This window comes from Engystomops pustulosus, chromosome 2 (assembly GCF_040894005.1).
Source record: "Engystomops pustulosus chromosome 2, aEngPut4.maternal, whole genome shotgun sequence".
Lineage (NCBI taxonomy): Eukaryota > Metazoa > Chordata > Amphibia > Anura > Leptodactylidae > Engystomops > Engystomops pustulosus.
The window spans coordinates 53,013,506-53,035,620 of NC_092412.1; the positions used below are offsets into that span (position 1 = coordinate 53,013,506).

Genomic DNA, 22,115 nt, shown 5'->3' on the forward strand with positions numbered 1-22,115 from the left:
TAACTATCTTGACTCCTTGTAAATGATATTCATGTAAATGGTCATAGGGATATTCAAAGCATATGTGTGTGTTTTTTTTTTTTTCAAATAGATCATCGACTCTCCTAAATCTCTAGGGAACATAAAGTCAAGATCTACCCAGGTCTCCTAATATGTAGAGACTAAGAAAATCAGTGCACCAAGCCAAAATTATAGAGAGAAGTCAACAAATTATTTTATGCTAAAAATTTCACTTTTTAGATCCATAATTATAACCCGATTAATTTGTTAAAAATATATACAGAGCTCTATAACCCCAATATTTGTCACTTACCACCTATTAGATTGCTGCTACATGGTGCAAAGCTTACTCTTCATACCCACAAATCTGATTCCTCATGGCACAGTGATGCCACAGTGATTCCACAGCTGCTGGGACATTCACCAACCGCTACAACATGAGCCCCACATGACTGCACTAAGGAAAATTGAGGCATAGATTGGACATTCTGCTTTCACCTATCCTACTGGATAGAGATTATGAAGAGCAGTCAGTACAGTCAGTCCCTTAAAGTGGTTGTCCCACAAAGCAAGTTAGGTCCTATCCACAGGATAGAGTTTAACTTGCTGATCGGTGGGGGTCTGAGTAGTATTAGCCCCTTTGCTCAGTATTGAGTAGAAGCGGCTTTGGAGCTAGTACAGCCTTGGCAATGATGCAACAAGTTTTTCACACCTGGATTTGAGGATCCTCTGCCTCTTCCTTGCAGATCCTCTCCAGTTCCCTCATTTGTGGAAGCCATTTTCAACTCTCTCCAGAGATGCTTAATTGGGTTTAGGTCAGGGCTCTGGCTGGCCCAGTCAGGAATGGTCACAGAGATGTTCTGACGCCTCTGCTTTGTAATTTTAGCTGTGTGCTTAGGGTCATTGTCTTGTTGGAAGGTGAACTTTCGGCCCAGTCTGAGTTCCAGAGCACTCTGGAAGAGGTTTTCATCCAAGATATTTCTGTCCTTGGCCACATTCATCTTTCCTTCATTTGAAACCAGTCATCCTGTCCCTGGCCCCATTGCATGATGCTGCCTCCATGCTCCTCCTCAGGATCGTATTTGGCAGCTGATGAGCTGTGCCTGGTTTTCTCTACACATACCGCTTAGAATTATCACTAAAAAGTGAAATTCTGGGAATCCTTTCTGTGTTTTTTGCAAACTGTATGTGGTTTTCATATGTCTTGCACTGAGGAGAGGCTTCTGTCGGCACACTCTGCCATAAAGCCCAGACTGGTGGAGGCTGCAGTGATAGGAGAAAGTTCCACAAAGCATCCCTCTACTGCATCTCTGGAGCTCAGCCACAATAATCTTGGGGTTCTTCTTGACCTCTCTCACCAAGGCTCTTCTCCGATGATTGATCAGTCTGGCTGGATGGCCAGGTCTAGGAAGAGTCGTGGTCATCCCAAACTTTTTCCATTTACAAGGGCATTCCCACAATGAAAAGATTCTTAAATATACCCAGGATAACAAAATAACACATTTTCTAATTCACCATTATTAATAAAAGATACAGCATTTAACAGATATAATTCTAACGTGTCTCGCTCAGAATAGCTTCTCTTGTCTGCATACTGCATTGTTTTCTGTCTCCTATCTCCTCCCCTTTGCATTACAAGACCAGCTCAAACATAGTACAGAGACTTTTTCTACAAGCTACAGGCAAGATAAGGTCTATCCTACGGGAAGAGGAGGAATAGCAAAGCTGACTGTGTGTGTTATAGGTGAGATAGCAGAGCTGAAGTGTGTCATTGTGCATTATATCCATCTCATTTCTGTGATCTGTCTCATCCCTCTTTTTCTGTGTGTCAGATATTAGTAGGCTGTTAAGAAGCTAAATCAAATCTAAACCTTGTACCCCATCTAAACACATTAAGGGAAATTTATCAAGCTGCCTAAGAGTAACAATGTGCTTAGTTGCTCATGGCAACCAATCACAGCTTAGCTTTCATTTTACCAGTGCTCATGAATATTTTAAAGGGGAGCTGTAATTGGTTGCCACTGGCAAAAAAAGCACACTCTTACTCTTAGGCAGCTTGATAAATCTCCCCCAATTGTTAGCACACAGCATCTCATAGCACTAGAGGGATCATGAAGTGTCTGCTTAGCTAGTGCCCGCCCACATTCTTGATCTTTAATGTGTAAACATAACTCAAATTGAAATTTGAGAACTTTCTTTCTTGGCTTCACAACCAAATCCTTTTTTTTTTTTTTTTTTTAACTCTGCCCTGTGTCACTGTAAGTGGATACAACTTTGTACAACATTGTACTCCAAATTAAAAAAAAATTGTGTATATCTTGTGTTTAGCTATGAAAAAAGTTCTAAATTCTTAAATTCTAAATACCACCAAAATAACTTCATAACTAACATTTCCCGAGTGTCTGCTTTATGTTGGCATGCTTTTTATGCATCCCATTTTTCTAGAATGTCATGTGGTTTAGAGTTTTGGGTCTCATTTTTTTTAATTTTTATGACAATAAACAAAACCTTGTGGATAGGGCCTAACTTGCTTGGTGCATAAACCCCTTTAAGTGACTTTATGAGGCCTATATACTAGTAAAACCCCCATAAATTACCTCATTATACAAAATACACCCCTCAATGTATGAAAAACTTTAAGAAGTTTGTTAACCCTTTAGGTGTTTCACATGGGTGAAAACACAATGGACGTAGAATTTTAAAAATTTTTTGTACAATACATTAATTGTGGACCAAAAAATAAACATTCACAATGGATTACCTGCTGAAAAGCTCCACAAAGTTTTATACCCAATTTTTCCCAAGTATGCCAATATATGGTGGTAATGTAAGGAGTGCCAATCAGATCAGATTTGGTCAAATTTTGCAGATCATAACATGTTTTTTTTTTCACAATGTGGACATATGGGGCTGTTTTCCAAATTGAGACTTTTTAGGTACATCATTTGAGATTTTATTAACGCTTTCTTGGTGGCGATAAAAAAAAAAAATCCTTCGTTCTGGTTTAGGATTCTTGGCCCCCCACACACACAGTGTACCCCATGCCGGCCCCACTTGGAGGATGATCCTTGATATCTGGAGGGACCGGAAGTAGAGAGATTAAATAGCCCGCCCCCCCTTTCTTTGCATTCACACATGGCTTCCTGTCCCAGGAAGTAAAGAGTTCTCTTCCAGTCTATTCAAAGAGGGATAGTATGGGAAAAAAAGAAGGGGTATTATGAGGGCACAGTCCCTTACCCTGGAGGTTCGGGCTGCAATCGGTGCCTGCAGGCATCCATCTTAGGGCCTCTCCGGGCCTCTATCCGGCTTTATTGCATGCTGCTCTGAGGTCTCTGGGATTCCATGAGCCGATCACCTTAATAGCTTTGATGCACAGTAATGTCAGCCTTTGTCCCATTATATTTATGTTTTGTAGGTTCCCTGCTTATTTATGCTTTTCATCCAGCATAAAGATTGGAAGCACTGAATCTCTTACCATGGACGTTTCCCTTCCAGTGCCCCCGCCTATTACTCCTGTGAGTGGTAACAGGGGGATCTTTCACCACGATATTTACCATATATACTCGAGTACAAGCCGAGACCCCTAATTTTACCACCAAAAAATGTGAAAACCTATTGACTCGAGTATAAGCCAAGCGTGGGAAATGCATTGATCACAGACCCCCCCAGTATATAGCCAGCCTGCCCCAGTAGTATACAGCCAGCCCAGCCTGCCCCCAGGAGTATACAGCGAGCCCAGCATTAAAAAAAACAAAAAAAACCCTATATACTCACCCTCCGATGGCCCCGACGCGCAGCGCTGCTCCCCCGATGTCAGCGTGGGTCCTCTTCTCTTTTCAGCGCCTGTCTTCTGTTTTCGCTAGCATCCTGCAGGGCCGGCCACGCCCTTCCCGGCCGGCAGGCGCATAATATAATGCATCCGCTGCTGACGTCAAACTATGCGCCGGCTGTGAAGAAGACAGAAGAGGACCCGTGCTGACATCTGGGGTACAGCGCGGACATGGGGGGGAGCAGCAACATCCGGATATTGCTAAATTGTTTGTTATAATTTTATATTAATGGTCTGTTACATTTAAAAGAACTAATTTTCTGTCAGTAAGGCCCCTTCCACACTAGCCTTCCATTTTACGTCAGGGTGCAATGCATGAAAAACTGACGTTTTTGGCTGCGTTTTTGTTCCATTTTTCCTTAGAGTAATTAGCGTTTTTGCGTTTTTCACGCGCGTGTTGTTAGCGTTTTCGGCGCATTTTTCACGCGCGAGTCAATGGGAGACTCGAGCATTTTTCAAAGGGACCATGGTTTGGGATTAAAATGGGTTATTTAATTGAAAAATAATGTCTTCTGATAAGTTGCAAACATCTGCGATCTATTCTTCACTGTTCCCCGTGTATATTATCTCCCGACAAGTTAGCAGATGTGAAGAACAGTGAAGAATAGAATAAAAACAGTGAACACAGGATCATTTAAGAGAAAAACACAGTGCAGAACACAGTGCAGAATAGATTACAGATGTTCGGCACATCTGCTTACTTGTCGGGAGATATGCGCGGAACGGTGCAAACAAAATAGCATGTGAAGAACAATATATATGTGTGTGAAGAACAAATTGCAGATGTTTAAATACATCTGCAATGTGTTCTTCACACATATATATTGTTCTTCACATGCTATTTTGTTCGCACCGTTCCGCGCGTATCTCCCGACAAGTAAGCAGATGTGCCGAACATCTGTAATCTATTCTGCACTGTGTTCTGCACTGTGTTTTTCTCTTAAATGATCCTGTGTTCACTGTGTTCACTGTTTTTATTCTATTCTTCACTGTTCTTCATTGTGTTTTATTAATTAAATGATCGTTCTCGAGCAGGGGAAATACTGTTATTCTGGTCACCTAGCAACCCTTACATTTAAAACGCATTGCACTCGCATTGCACTTGCAATGATTGCGAGTGCAATGCGTTCTTGATGCATCTCCATAGACTTGAAAACCAACGCTAATGAAGAAAGACCCATTGAATACAATGGGACAGAGTGCAATGCAAGTTCTGCGCGTCAAATGCACGCGCAGAACTCGCGCGTGAAAAACGCCAGTGTGGAAGGGGCTTAAGGCATTGCACATACAGAAAAGGACTGATCAAGTCTCTGTACCCGCACTGGGGTGTATATAATATCCGTATGTGGATGTGTCTACATTGTTTGTTGTAATTGTGTATTTACTGTTTGTTATATTTTAAAAAAGAGCTAACGCTCCATCAGAAATTAAAAATTATATTTAAAAAAAAAAAAAAAAAGCACTGACCGCGGGTGTTAGCGATGGGTCTTTGCTGCGATATGCAGCAAAGCCCATCTCTGTATGAAGAGGGCTCAGCCCTTGAGCCCTCTTCATACACCCTTCATAGCTCTGCGTCACAGAGCGTGAAGGGGTTAAAGTCTAGATCTCGACCCTGGGGGCCTTACTCGAGGTTTGTGAACGCTTCTTCCAGATTAAGACACAATTTCAAACAGAAAAACCCAACTTGGGATTTATCACTAGTACTAAATTATCAAATGATCATTTGATCAATTTTTCAATGTAATATACTGCAATACTGCATTGCAGTATATTACCTTAGTCAGCCTATGCATTCTGCAAGGGTTGACAGGCACACTGTTAGATCATGCTGTACGGCACAGAGGGTGCTGATTGGCCAGGTAAGTACTTAGTGATGCCCTATTGACGCCACCATGACTATACTGTTAAACACCCAGGATTGCGAGTATCGCTAATGGGGCCGTCATACAGAGTTGGGCTTCTGCAGCGACTGCAGGGGCTCTGCTTCCAAGCTTATGCGATCGCCAAGACGTATATGCATGTCTTAATCCACTGAGGGGGTTGATGAGGAATACAACATGTCTTTTCGACTTAATGTTAGCAAAGATCTTATCTTAATCTTATGTTTTGTCACTTATGTACTTATAATGTATGTACGTTTGTTTTTTGTGTTACATCTGAATTAATCATGTGAACTTATGAGTTCTGATTGGGTGGATACCTTAAGCAGGTATGTAACACATGGTTGTAGGTTAAAACTAAGCACCGGAAAGGTCATAAATACATCAGACTCTTTGTACCACTATCATTATTTTGTTGCTGCTTTTATGCTGTCAATTTTGTTAATAAGGCTACTGCCAAATATTTCAAGGTGATGAAGCACTGATCGCTTCTGTGAACATCTTTTCTGACGTTGGTAATGGAAAAAAGAGAAGACTGTCCTTTTAATGATCATGCATCAGGGAGATGAGCCGACTGGAGTTTTTTTGCGTGAACAGAATCTCTCTCTCCCCCCCTCCCCCCAAGTGGGGGTTAAATTATCCCAACTATGAAAAAGACAATAACATTCAGTTTGTTTTTTTATTGAAGCCAAACAAAAAAAAAATCAAATAAATAAAATTCAGAAGCTAAAATCGTGTTCAAAAAGAACATCCAACAAGACAACAAAATTGCAATTGTTTCTTATAGGCATACATACTACATAATATTGTTGTTTCTTTTGTTTCTTTTATATACATGTAATTTGTTTATATCAAGGGCATATACCCATAAAAAAAAAGGTCTACGCTGAATATCAAAAGGCAACTCTGACATGGGAAGGTGATCTATACGGAGTGCAAATTGAAGAGATCTCACAAAGTGCATTATCATAGCATTCATGGCCAAGAGTAGCATCAAATGATGGCTGCATGGAGTACCACTAATCACATCTGAAGGTCACAATTTGGCTGCATGGTATGCGTATTGTAAGGCACTGCGGACATGACAGGGTTAATGAAATACAAAATTTACATAAAACATATTTACAAGTACAATTAACTTAAAAAGCGATGAAAAAAAACATATTAACATTAAATTACTAAAACTAATATATTGCATTTGTTTCCCTAAGGCAACACTGTCTAAAAGAGTTCATAGAGAGTAAAGTTATAATTTAAAGGGGTTGCCCAGTGACAAAGCCTTGTTCTTCCAATCCTGGACAGTAACTAACATATAATCATTACTTGATGGAAATATGTGAATATTGTCCTACCGGCCTATTTTAATGGAAAGCTTGAGGTCCAAGTATAGGCCCTATATACAAAGTATTGCACTTTGAAAAGAGAGTAGAGGCCATACTCCAAGCAACTGACAGGGGTGCTGGGTATTGGACCCTCACTAATTTGGAATCAACTTCTATCCTAAATATAGGCAATAAAAATAATTGAACACCCCTGAATGATCCAATTTTTTCTCCCTCCAATATTTACCTTGCCATATTTCTATATTGCCAATACAGAAGGAAAACATGAATTAGCACCAAAACAACAGAGTCACGAAAATTATATTTTGATAGTAACACTGCCTATATTAACAGATGTAGAGGGATGCACAGTATTGAGGATTTGTGATACCTGAAATCTCATATACAGGAAAGTCTGAATAAGGTTCTAATAGTGCAGCCTGATGCCATAGAAATGAGGCAACATAGCAATGTTGGGGTCAGCTCAACAGCAACCAATGACATCATGCTGGTACATGTACGTGTATATGCACTAGGTATAACTTATAGACATTTAAGGTGGCCATACATCTACATTAGCTGTTGGATGACTGCTGTTTCTCCTGTGCACACCAGGTGGCCTCTATAAGTTAAGAAAGAGATCTATGGTGGCAGATTGTATCCCTTGGAAACAAAATATTAGACTATCTTCCTCCATTGTCCTCCACAGATACCAAATGTGAGCAGGCATCTAATACACATTGAGGGTAGTCTCAATATGTATGGACACCTAGAAAGTCTTAAATTCACAAGTAGTATATATATATCTCTAGAGCGATTAGCTGGAAACTTTTTGGTAACATGGTGGAACACATGTGACATAACAAAATAATGACAGTACTACTCTGCATCCGCTTACAGCTTGTCTGGTAGGTCTTAAAGGGAACCTGTCATCAGAAATTGGTCTAAGAAACCATTAGCAGTACGTTGTCAAGCAGCCGAGCAGCTTCCAGATCAAGTTTCTTTCATCACCTGGTGTGGTGTCATCATCCAGAAAATCAACTTTGATGCAAGATGTAAATTGGTTTTATGCAGTCAAGGAAAGCTTGACTTCAGTGTTAAACTCTCCGCCTCCTTGACTGCATAAAATTAATTTACATCTTGCATCAAAGGAGGCGGAGAGTTTAACACTGAAGTCAAGCTTTCCCTGCCTTAAAATGCCCACTTCATTGTCATTGATGGTCCTGCGTCCAGGGACATGATTGATCAGAACTCCAGCACATGATGTCACTCACAGGGGAAGAGGTGTTCAGAAGCAGGGAGAGCTTGACTTCAATGTTAATCTCTCCACCCCCTGACTTTATATATTGGTCTTACATCAATCTTCAAATTTGATTTTCTGCTCAATTTCACCAAGCTGGACCGTGATAGAAACATGATCTAAAAACTTTTCAGCTGCTTGACAACATACTTCTATAGCAGTGGTGGCGAACCTATGGCACGATGCCAGAGGTGGCATTCAGAGCCCTTTCTGTGGGCACCCAGGCTATGACCAGAGATGACTGCAGGTATCTTCCTGCAGTCCCAGACCGCCCAGGGCTTGCTGTGCACAGCGCTATTTTAAAGTGACAGTGCTACCTGGGACTACTGGAGGAGTGGGAAGATGTGGACAGATCTGGATTATCATTCTAGCTCCTGCTCCGGCCCTGAAGATGTGGACAGATCTGGATTATCATTCTAGCTCCTGCTCCGGCCCTGACATTTCTTCCTGTTTATGGGACCTTGGAAGAAAGCTACAATGATCATCCATATTTCTTCTATTTTCTGTTTTATTGGTGTCCTCAGGGTGATGATATAAATGAAAGCTGTGACAGAGCAGGGAGCATAAATCACTAATTACATTTCTGTGTTGGTACTTTGCAATAAATAAGTGGGTCTTGGTTGAGTTTGGGCACTCGGTCTCTAAAAGGTTTGCCATCACTGGTCTATAGGTTTAATAGGTCAATTTCTGATGACAGGTTCCCTTTAAGTGTTCAAAAGTGCAACACCTATGTAAAAGACGCCGGAGACACTAGTGGCTTCAAATTTGTTCTTTATAGAGACCTTCACAGTCACGAAGAGGTAGACAATAACCTTCTTCTCAATATCAAATATCGGCAGAGAAATAGGAGACTGAACTGACCAAGATGTGTGTACGATAACGATCTGGATGTTTACAGAAATTGATAGCTCTAAATAAAAATTGCTCATAAGATTTTACATTACAGTTTATGGATTCACTTTGGTCCATTATATTCTACTTTTCACACATGGTGGTAATTTGGCTGCTTGGGAATAAAAAAGGCCCCATTAAAGTTCTTAAGGGCTCTTCACCATGTGGTGGAGCAGATATGCACACAGTCCTGCTCTTGAGATTCGACAAAGCACCAGGCAGCTCAAACAGCAACTGCAGTCCTAATTATATTTCTAATAATCCACCCTGGCCTGGACTACTAGATGCCCTGTCCCGACTACCAACAGTGGAGGCCTCAGTTGCTCCAGATACATCTTCTCCTGGGGTTTCTACAGCTGCTCCTCCACCATCACCTTGAATAGCACCTTCCTTTGTGCCGTTTTGCTCCACATGACTTCGCTGGTGCTTGCTCAGGTGATCACTGCGTGTGAATCTTTTAGCACAAAGAGGACACGTGAACTTCTTCTCACGTGTGTGGGTGCGTACATGACGCTCCAGCTCATCACTGCGCGTGAATCGCTTACCACAGAACAGCCAATTGCAGACAAAAGGCCTTTCTCCTGTGTGCCATCGCAGATGCGCCTTGAGGTGTGATGCCTTACCATACACTTTACCACAGCCTGGAATATGGCAGCTATGTACAGGTTTCCTCTTCAGGTTAGCTGCAGAGGCTCCCAACCTTTCAAGCTCTTGACAGTTTGGGCAGTCACATGATGGGCGTCCAGTATTGCCATAGGAAGATGCCCTTTGGGGCTTTAAAGGCCCTGGCGCCTCAAGCAATGGGCTAGCTGTTAGAAGTTTTGGCTTATACATGTCAGGACCCAATGAGTGTTGAGATGATGAGAGCAGGTGAGCAGATGGAGAAGGACTTGATGAAGGCGATATAGATGGAAACCCCACTGGAGGATAGCTTGCTGGTGTAAGAGTAGTATATTCAGAGCTATACTGGTTGCTCATGCCTGTAGGACTTGTCCCAGGTGGCACAGATGCAGTCAGCCCTTCGGTTTGTGACTGGTTGCCCAACCAGTTACTATTTGGATGCATATCCCACCATGATCCTCCTGTGCCAGGGGGTGAACCAGAGATTGATGGGTGATGAATTCCAGTTTTATACCATGAACTATAAGTGTGCCCTACATCTATAGAAGTGTACACCCCTGGAACACAATCGGCTGTTGATAGACTTTTGGGATCCTGACATCCTGAGGAAGTGGAAAATGAATGGGAAAAAGATCCGTAATCAGTGGCATAACTGGTAGGAGCAGGTGGTGTCCCACATGGCGTCATTAAATTACTTCCTCCCAAATACGAAGAGGAATATCCATCTCCCAACATTTTTGTGGCACTAAAGTCATTTGTTGGACTGTAGCTCTTCTTTGCTCCAACTTTTGAGGACGGTGCCGGATCCCTAATAGGACTTGAACCTCCAAACTTATTGCAAGCAGCAGTGAGCATTGCTAAGGGGCTAGAAACATACCGAGCTTCTTCCTAAAACAGAAGGCAAAATGATTACTATACTCAAAGAAATGACATGAGTCTTAAACTAATCAAGAATATTAATAAGATTGTAAAAAAATAAGAATGTATTCTCATCCTGTCTGCTTTGAGGAATGTCCGTGCTTGACAGAGGAAGCCCATTCCCACCAGCAGTGCAAGAAGAACTCCTAACATGTAATGTCAATGTACAATCCTGGTGGACTGTCTTATAGAGGGGGAAGGAAGGGGGGGGGGGGTCAACAAGAAACTGTACCCCCCCCCCCACATCTCCATAGAGTCATATATGTAGAGCTGCTCTTCAGAGAAATCACACTGATCAGATTACATTCTGAAATTACAACCCATTGAACAAGTCATCCACATATTAAGAACAGAAAGGTCCCAATGTGGATATATCCAGGGCCGGCACCAGCACTGGGTATACCTGGGCAAGTGGGGGGGGAGGGGTACATAAGGCTGTATAGGAATTAATGGAGATTTGAGGGGCTGTATCCAATGAATCCATAGGGGCTGGAGTGGGCTTTATAAAAAATAACCATTAGGGGTCTGTATATAAAATACCCATGAGGGGGCTGTTTGGTATGATAAACTAGAACATATTTTAGGGAACAGGAGACAGGAGTTCATTGCAAAGGGGCCCACTGAGGAGTTGTTGCCCAGGGGCCTACTCAAACCTGGAACCGGCCCTGTATATATTACCACTGCAGCAACCCACTAGCATCACATGTCCATGTCAGCGGTCATCACAGGATACCAGGAGGGGGGGATACGTAATAGTGGAACAAGAACAGCAAAAAATAATTTTATAGAAACTTTTTTAAAAATAAAATAAGTGGATTAAAAACCATTTTTCCGCTTTGAAACTATATTTTTCCTATTACAAGATATAAATGTGCATGGCTCTCTCAGGGGTTTGTCACATGTTTTTTTTAGCTTATTTCTCCATTATAACACAATATATCGAATAATAAAGCAAGATGAACACGTAGGATTTGTTCTCCAACTGCATTTACTATATATGATTTAGGGTTGTGATGTCTCGGTGCAGTCAGCTGTGCTGTATTTGCACTTGTGTCTAGTAGTCTCTGCCAGAGGGGCTGACCATGTATATTTGTATGGTTACAAGACACACAAGAGGGCCTCAGTTTACATAAATACAGAGTGTCTCAGGGGTGGCCAAAAACTGGCTCTCCACTTGTTGCTACACTAATGCTACTACTAGTTCAATTTCCCACAATTCATTCTTCAAAACCAATGGTCTATAAATTGCTTGGTGACTGTTCTGACTATCCAAATAAGAGAGCACCAAGACCAAAAGACATGTATTTCTCTGCTCACAGCGTAACAGAAATAGAAAATTATGGAATACCCCATAACATAAATAAATTACATTATATGTAATTTATAGCTCATAATGATTGCATACTGATTAGCTTTAACAAGCTCCTAAATGTAAAAATGTCTTAGGATTATAGGTCCTATATCGATTAGCATTTATACATATGATTTCTATGCAAGACTAGCACACATGGGTGCCTGCCAGTGTCTTACTCCCTTTCCATGCATGATGTGCTAAGCCAAGTGTGTAGGTGTATAGGGGAGTCAGGAGGAGTAGCTGTGAAAACCTCTTTATCGTATTCACTTGTTAATTTACATATTACTAAAATAAAGTTTAACTGCAGAGGCTACTGGGGCGTGAAGTAGCCTTTGCTCCCGGTGCCCAGCCAGGCTAGTACACTCCCCAGTAGCCTCTGCTGTTAATTTACATATTACTAAAATTAAGGTTTTTAACAAGTTAGGTTTCATGATTATTAAATTACAGATGAGGGCAGAGGCAGGAAGGAGGAATCAGATTGCTGACCTGCATATTCCAAAAAAAACAAAACAAAACAAAAAAAAAAAAACACAAGCACTCCGTTTTCTAACTTTACCCTCCCCAAATCTTTTCAGCCCCATATACATCCTAGTCAATTGCTGCTTCCCTCACCTCCACTTGCTCAGCGTGCTCCTACTTTTGCCTAGATCCCTATAGTCCCAGCAGGACACCTTCACCCACAAAGCTCTGCCCCATTACCTATGTGACTCCACCCCCTTCCTGGCAATCTGCTCCAAAAGCTGTAGCATGTATTAAGAGACCGTACTACTTTGGATCAGTGTCCTAAGGATCCTGATCCTGCAGGAGAAGTGGAAGCATCGCTGGATGGTGGGGGCCCCTCCTCAAGCTCACTGGTGGGAGCCCGAGGCTCACACCCCAGATACCCTCCCTAAAATTCACCCCACGTTATTTATAGGAAGAGTTAGAGGGGCAATATTTCCATTATCATTCTCTAAGTACATTAGATAAACATTGGTAAATAATTTTACAGGACAAACCAACCACTTTTGTGGTTATTGTGACTGCCCCCAAAAATTAGATGTCTTTGTCGGAAGTAGTAATGGGCATGTTGGATTTTAACTTAACTGATCATTTGTGCTCAGTAAAGATATTCTAGTGGCAGGTGTGTGTCCCACTACACAGGCAATGAGTGTTAATATGTATCTGATCAGAAAATTAACGTATGAATAGAGGGGGCGAGCAATTGTATCTCAATCGTTATTTCCCCATGCAGTGTATATTGGTCTGTATAAAAGGCTAAGGGTGGTGGCACACGTGACGTTCTGAACCCGTTTTTAATTATGCGTTTTCAGTCCGTTAAAAAACACATGCGGTTTAAAAAATGCATTAGTTTTTAAAACGCAGGCATTTTTCAACGGACTGAAATGCATTGCTAAAAACGGGTTCAAAACGCCACGTGTGCCACCACCCTTACACTGAACTCAAGGCAATTCATCCCCTGAGTAATAAGGCATTTTACTCCCCCATTCCATCTACACATGCATGCTCTGCCAAGCCCATCATTCATGTGCACCACCAGAAGGATGTGGCGGCTTCCGATTAACTCACATTTAAAGTGAACCTGTCACCAGGAATGTAATTTTAGTTTGTGACGCATTCCTATAGTCTATGCTATGCTGATTGTAAAAATGCCTTTTAAGTACTAGTGAATAACCTACTATAAAAGTACTGAAATGATTCTAAATGCCGACAAAGGCATTTTTAAAATCGGCAAGGCAAAGACTATCACCAGCAAAAAATGACATCCCTGGCGACGGTCTCTTAAAACCATATAGGGGACTTTGGTGAAAATACTGCTGATAGGTTCCCTCTAACGACTAGCACCCTCAGGTAGGCTATGACATATTTTTATATGTTTTAAAGAGTCATATCTTACTTGAAAAATTCACACTCTTTAGGGAAAGAGCCTCCTCACATTCAGTTATCTTGAGCTCTATACTAATTAGTATACTATTCTTTACTATCCTTTAAAAGGACATCTGCAAAGAGTTTGTATGTTCTCTCTGTGTTTGCGTGGGTTTCCTCCGGGTCCTCCGGTTTCCTCCCACACTCCAAAACATACTGTTAGGTTGTTTAGATTGTGAGCCCCATGGGGACAGGGACCAATTTGCCATGCTTTGTGCAGCGCTGCGTAATCTGTGTGCGCTATATAAATAAAGAATTATTATTATTATTAAAAGGACAGATTATCAGCTTTCAAAAAGCACCAGAAGCGTGGTTTTGTGTGCTACTGGCATTTAAAAATGTGGCTGACAATTGGACCCGCAACTACTTTTAAAATGGAAATTAGAACCACACAGTTCCTGGTACCGAGGAGCCCAAAAATAGGGAACATGAAGCAGCCACATAGTCACCCATCCCTCCAACTTCTTAGTGACACTTCTCAGCTTATCTGCATATGGCACAAATGTGATTATAGGTAAAAGGGCAATTTTTGAAATTTCTCTACATAAAAGAAGGAGCGCTAAAAATGATTTTTTAATGCCCTACTTGAGAACAATGTTGGTTCAGTGGTGGGAATGTTAGTTTCCCCTTAAGACACACAGACATATATAACAAGCAGTAAGTCTTACATAATAAAGGATAAAAAAAATGTAGGAATCAACATTTGACACCTAAAAACAGTTAATTGTGGGTTCAGCAAAAAGTTACAAACTCGGCGTAGCTATGAATAACACTGCATACCCCATCACCACAGGGCAAGCCTTCATATAAACACACAAATGTGAGGATGCCTTCAGCTGTAGAAGAACATCCAACTGTCCCATCAGGTAACATTACAAGGTGTTTACAAGTAGAATAATACCCCCCTATATATAGGTCTTCCACAAATAATCTCCGCTACAGCTTCTGGGCTTTATAGACCTCAAAGCTCTGGCTAATATTTGCTAAGCCAGCGTCTGAGGCTGCTCATTATCCACAGAATTTGAGGCATGTTCCTGCTGGGTTTATACAATTTATTTTTAATATTTTATGATCCCACCCAAATTTATCCCCCCACCTTAGTCTCCAAGTGTGAATTCAAAAATATCCCTACACGGAGGCTGAACATGGGGCCCCTTTAACCATTAATCTCCCATAGTTAGAGTTTTCTTTTTTGTTTAAGTCATATTGGTGTTCTAGATTTGTATTGATGTGCAACTAATATACTTAGTTTCTGCATATGTCTTGTCTTGTGTTGTCTCTTTCCATTCAACCAGTGTCAGGAGTAAGACATCCTAAACCTTCTATAACAGATCCTGCCAATCCCATCATTCACATGCACACTTTATTCTGCCGAGCGTGCATGTATTTTGTGAGAAGGGAATAAGACGACTGACAGCTTATTTTACGTTAAAACAAAGTCAAACATGCCGAAGTTCAGTATCCTTCACACGTAGGAAAGAATTGTTAGATGCATGTTAAATGGTTGGCCAATCCCACTAGGAAGACTGTATGCAAATGAGCCTGAGGGGCTCCAGGCTCCATTAACACCTATGGAGCCTCTCAGGCTCATTTGCATGCAACCCTTCATTCTGGTGGTAGATGCCCTTCAAATTTGTGGATGCAGAAATTTTATTTTATATGCTTTATTTATTTTTCCACTTATTTCATATGCTGGCCACTTTAACATGTGATAAATGATCAATCTGTGGTTTTCATTCCCTGATAGACCCTAATAAATAAAATACAGCAGAACAAATATCTGGGCACATACAGTGCAATGACCACAATCTCCAATTTATGGTAAACTGCAGGGAAATCGGTTTTAAAGGGTATATTCATGCAGAATCATTATTTTGATATTTAAAGGGAATTTGTTTGTTGATGATGATCTATTCAACAACAGAGATGAAAGCAGATAGCTCCATTATCCATGTAGCGCAGGGGTCTCAAACTCAATTTACCTGGGGGCCGCTGGAGGTAGATTCTGGGTAAGGCTGGGCCGCATCAAGTTTTCCACACAAAATGCGCTTACAAAATATCATTATTCAGATTCAAATGTCATGGCGTCTCCCAGCGCAAGGAAAGCCCCATGCTGGGAGACGTGTTCTCTCTATGAACGCGTCCTGTGCACCGAGGGGTCCCAAGCTCCTACCGCACTGAGCCCAGGACACTCCATCCCCCCTCCCCCCCGGTACTTGCCTCCCATCGAAGAAGATGAAGTCGCCGCTCTGACCTGCACCAAGTGCGTTCAGATCGGCGACTTCATCTTCTTCAAGTACCGGAGGGAAGGGGATTAACCGGTTACGGGCCCTTTCCTGTTTTTTCATGTCCATTTTTCACTCCCCACCTTCAAAAATCTATAACTTTTTTATTTTTACACGTAAAGAGCTGTGTGACGGCTTGTTTTCTGCGTAACAAATTGCACTTCATAGTGATGGTATTTAATATTCCATGCCATGTACTTGGAAGCGGGAAAAAAATTCCAAATGCAATGAAAATGATGAAAAAAACGCATTTGCGCCATTTTCTTGTGGGCTTGGATATTACGTCTTTCACTGAGCGCCCCAAATGACATGTCTACTTTATTCTTTGGGTCGGTACGATTAAGGGGATACCAAATTTGTTATAGGTTTATAATGTTTTTTACAAAAATTAAAACCTCCTGTACAAAAATTATTTTTTTGATTTTGCCAACTTCTGGCGCTAATAACTTTTTCATACTTTGGTGTACGGAGCTGTGGGTGGTGTCATTTTTTGCGAAATTTGATAATATTTTCAATGATATCATTTTTAGGACTGTACGACCTTTTGATCACTTTTTATAGATTTTTTATATTTTTCAAAATGGCAAAAAAGTGCCATTTTCGACTTTGGGCGCTATTTTCCGTTACGGGGTTAAACGCATTGAAAAAACGTTATCATATTTTGATAGATCGGGCATTTTCGGACGCGTCGATACCTGATGTGTTTATGATTTTTACTGTTTATTTATATTTATGTCAGTTCTAGGGAAAGGGGGGTGATTTGAAATTTTAGGTTTTTTTATTATCATTTTTTTTTTTTAAACTTTTTTGTATTTTTATTTATACTATTTTTCAGACTCCCTAGGGTACTTTAACCCTAGGTTGTCTGATCGATCCTATCATATACTGCCATACTACAGTATGGCAATATATGGGGATTTTCCTCCTCATTCATTACAATGTGCTATCAGCACATTGTAATGAAGGGGTTAAAACGAAATAGCCTCGGGTCTTCGGGCAATAGCCTCGGGCAAATACATCAAGAGACCTAACCCTTTTGATGTATCTGGCCGCTATCATATATGCATGATACATTCCCCAATCTGTGTCTGAAGCCTTAGGGCGCGTTCACACGTTCCGCTATCGTCGCGTTCATAACGCGACGCTAGCGCACAGTGGGCGGGGCTCGGGCCGATCACATATGTGTTTCCCGGGAAACGCATGCGATTAATAACCCGATCGCATGCGTTTCTCTGGAAACGCATATGCGATCGCCCCAAACTCCGAACCCTGTGCGCTAGCGTCGCGTTATGAACGCGGCGCTAGCGGAACGTGTGAAAGCGCCCTTAGGGTGGTGGCACACGTGCCGTTTTGTCTGCGTTTGCAAACGCAAACAAAGCTGCACCAACTGCGATCGGGAACAAGCCGCTGGTGTTTTTGCATTAATTTAATGCTAAACACCGGCGGCTCGTTCCCGATCGCAGGCGTTTCCATAGAAACGCTGATGAGATTGGGCCGCGGCCCACCCCGGTGGGTGTGGCTTTGTCTGCGTTTGCAAACGCAGACAGAACGGCACGTCTGCCATCACCCTTATTGATCAATGCTGAGCAGCCACTAAGATCAGAGGCTGTAACCAGTTAGAGACATCAAATCTTCTCTGCGCACTTGTAGAAATCATGTGATGCCCATCAGCAGTTGCAAGTCTCCGAATACCAGCACAGGCAATACCCGTTGCTGGATTATGGCACTGTCAGAACAGCTTTCTTGTTTGAAGTTTGAGAGGCAAGAAGCAAATGAGAATATTTTCCCAAAAAAAATGCAGCTGAAATTGTTACCGTACTTTACAGACATCAGAATGTTTCTACAAGGAAATAAAAATAAGTGAGGGATTATAAAATCCACAAAATGGCAATTTTAGGGCAGTAGACCAGTTTAAACCGTAGCAGTATTCTGGTCCGTATTTTGCATCAATATTTGAAAGCCAGATCCATAAATTGGTCCATAGAGGATCCATTTTTTGTTTTGGCTCAAAACTACCGATACCAAATACTGACTAGAATACGGACGTGTGAAACTTGCCTTAGGCTGGGATCACACCCAGTAAATTAGCTATGGACAACCACATGCTGGCTACAAAAATCACAAGCACACCCACCCATACCAGTTTTTAAAATCACCTTAGGATGACTATTATTTTTGCAGTGATTTTAGCAGTGTTGGGCGCTGAGATTTTATATTGTGGTACACAGCCTTGATGTATTTGGTACATTGTAAAATGAACTAATAAGAGTCAAAAATGACAAACCATATTTATGAAGTGAAGTTGGTAGACCTGTTTTTATTTTGTCTGTGCGCCAAAGGAAATGGGTCAGGAAACGAGAAGTGCAGGAAAAGGGTCAGGATTGAATCAACTGCACCCAAATTGAATACCAAAAATATATATATATATATATTGGGAGTGTCGTTAAAGAAGCAAAATACTAGTGGCAACATAATCAATATGGCTCTGCAGGGAGAAAAACAAAAAAGCCACCAAAAAAAAAAAAAACTGCAATTGTATTCACTCAGATTACCAAATGCAGGTTTTCATGTAGATTTCTGAAAAATTCACTGCATATTTGCCACCATGAGAACATCTCTGCTACTAAACTAACTTTTTATTATCAGTCTTTACTAGGAGATAATGAATAGTGAGTATTGAGATCATCTAGTCATTTCTACGGCTGTGTACGCACATTGAGTAAAAATGTAATTCTATGAATCCACTGTTGACGCAATGCGGACGCTTTATCTTTTGCTGCCACGCCATATTATGTGTCAGTCCACATTGCTCAATTTTGGCACTGCTTTTGAATCCAAACACTTTTACTGCTCTTCTAGTTTCTTAGACACTTTTCTTGCCACCAACCAAAAGACCATCCAAAAGCAAGTCTACCAGGTTCTAACTGCCCTTCAAGTATGTGAAGTAATTTCCGACACTTTGGATGTGCCACAATTTATTAAGCCTTTGTAACACATTCTATGCACCAAAAAAAAAAAAAAAATTAACCTTATGACAAATAGCGAACGCCCCCCAATGTGTGTACACAGGCTACAGATTGGATTACCTAGGCTTCCGACAAGGTATGGTGCTTTAGTCCTATTCTACGTCAGGTGGTCAACCTGATAATTAGGATATAGGTACAAGCTCCTCATTTACATATTTGCTAGACATACGGTTCCCATTTTTATGGAAAAAACAAGTCCATAAAAACCATCTTCCTTCCAACTCCCCATCTCTGTGATCTGGCAGTGTTGTAAGACCTGCAGACCATTCACAACCCTGAATCATCGCTTCTCATGAGATCTGCAGTTGTAACAATTCAATAAAAGGCTTCACTACAGAATATAAATCTGTCCCCAGAGCCAAGGATTCTATCTAGAAAACATCAAGCAATACAAAGTAAACAAATGGCTCAGAATTGTGGTCAGGGCTTTCTAACAGAAGTCCTGGCAAGACTCTCATATTGTGGCATATGCTGAAATTAGAAAAGAGAGTGGTTAATTCAGTACTGCTCATCCCTGGGAACATTTGGGTTAAACTGGCTTCTTCCTTGCGCTTCCCTTTGAAAATGCTCCTAACCACAGTTAGGAATATATATTCCCCTTGGAGGATTTGGGGAGAAAAAAAAATATAAAATAAACTTTGTTGTTTCCGGACCCAAACTCCCATTCTGGTTAAATCCGCAAACTGAGTCCTCATTTCTGGTTGAGAGGAGAGACAGGATTCTCAGATGGAGAGTTCTTTGATACATTAACCCTACAGCAGCTCAGTAATTCCCAGTAACCCGGGAACAGATGTCTGGTACATGCATCTAATGCTTTAGTAACAATAAGGAGGAAACTAATGATGATGGTGTAGTAGTAGTGCTAATAGCATGGAAATGTGAAGATGGTCATAGTGATACAAGATAAAGTTATTTGGTATGGATAGGAGTATTGTAATCTACACAATGGAATAGTCATATGAATATTTGTACAGTAGTATAAATGATAATAGAATGAATGTTCTTGTAGTATTAAAGCTGGTATAGCAGTACAAATGATCACAAAAATATGAATGATATAGAAATAGCATGGATACTTTAACCCCTTACTGACATGTGACATAATTATAGGTCACATGTCGGGTGCGGGTGCATGGAGAGGGCTCACCGGCTGTGTCCTCTCTATATCCGGCAAGTCTAAAGGGCTTAAAGTTTAAAGGGGTTAATAGTAGGAATAATGATGTGGTATGATAAATGGTTATGTAGTATGAATGATGCTACAGGAATAATAGTATGAGCGATACTTAAATAGTATGAATAATGGTACAGTATGAATGATGGTAAAGTAGTGTAAAAGAGGGTATAGCAGTATATAATACAGCGGATGTAACAGTCAAACATATAACAATTATGTAAATTAAAAAAAAGTGATCACTCTAAACTAATGACTATATACATGTTTTAGATGAATGTGTATAAGGCGCCAATTCCCTGCCACCCAAGCTATGCACATATAGTGAAAATGGTTCATATGTATAACAACAATGCAACATTGTACCAGATAAACCCCAGGTTGAGGAAGTAGAACACTTGGGGGGAGTATGATGACTAGTGATGTGGAGACATCAGGATCACTATTGTCAGTTCTCACTGTTGGGGGTACCTTGTGATATCTAGTGCATCTCAAAGCAAAGAAATTAGCATACGTCTTCCTATTAAGATATTCTTCTAGAACATGTAGGGATAGGTTAATAGACAATAAATTCTGAATATGCAATTTGTATCCTGGTACTCCCTGTCATTTCCCTATAGTCACCCTTTAAACAGTCTGGTACTCTATGTATAGTATAAATAAGGACCTAATAGCATATTACCTTAGCAATATGAAGTGAAATGCATAGTAGCATCACTATAAATCCATCACATTACCCCAACACTACTTTTCCAAAGCATGGGAAATTTATTCTGTAATTAGATCTGTATGGAGGGATAGAAGTTTTCTGCAATAAATGTGACCCTGAAAGATTTCTGAATTAATTTACAAACATGGTAAACTATATTTCAAATTAATTTGGTCGCACCACTTATATGATAGTTTGGAGTTCACTTCTTATATTCCAAACTTTTCACTAGAAGGTGGGCACCTTACTTTCAGCTGCATCGTACTAAAGGCATCATTGACACATATAATAGATAGACACATACTAATCTTAACCTGCAGAATAGTTATGGTATAAAAAAAGGTAATCCAAAAGAAAGTGAAAGCAAGCAGAGGAGACAGTGCCATGGTGGCTCCAGGGAAAAGTTACCTCTAACATGGGTGATGCCATCCCCTCCTGGTGCAGCAAGTGTGCGCTCTGCTGAGTGCAGCTCTTGTGCTCCTGACTCCAGAGAGCAGCTCCAGATCCTCCCCCTGCCCCAAGGCTCTGCGGCTGCACCTCTCCTGCCCATTTGTGTTTATTACATGACCCTCCCCCATGAAATCAGTAAGGGGCAGGGTGTGTGCCTGCTGAGGGTATTAGGCGATGTATATGTGGATGCACTAAATGTAGGAGAGGATGTCTGCTATGTGTCTGATGCTGGCATAAAATGGAGACACTGCAGTGTATAAGTATAGTATATGCCACTGATCAAAAGATGGGACAACAGCTCTAGCATCTGAAAATAGTCCTAGTGGGTTATGCCAGCCCGAATAGGTAGAACAGGTGCCCACCTGTAGGCAATGCCATGCAAGTTACAGAAGAATGTCTGGCTCTCACAGAAAAGTTACTAAAAGTTTTGATA

At 41.1% G+C, this 22,115-nt stretch overlaps 1 protein-coding gene across 1 annotated transcript; it reads right to left on the bottom strand.

Annotated features, from left to right (window-relative positions):
* Window positions 1-8,222: 8,222 nt before the first annotated feature.
* SP7 (Sp7 transcription factor) lies at window positions 8,223-21,748 on the bottom strand. Its single transcript, XM_072133002.1, has 2 exons — window positions 21,641-21,748; window positions 8,223-10,731 (listed from the first exon to the last, which is right to left on the bottom strand). Exons 1-2 carry the CDS (start codon window positions 21,659-21,661, stop codon window positions 9,469-9,471), a joined length of 1,284 nt encoding a protein of 427 aa, XP_071989103.1. The 5' UTR covers window positions 21,662-21,748; the 3' UTR covers window positions 8,223-9,468.
* Between the last annotated feature and the right edge of the window lie 367 nt (window positions 21,749-22,115).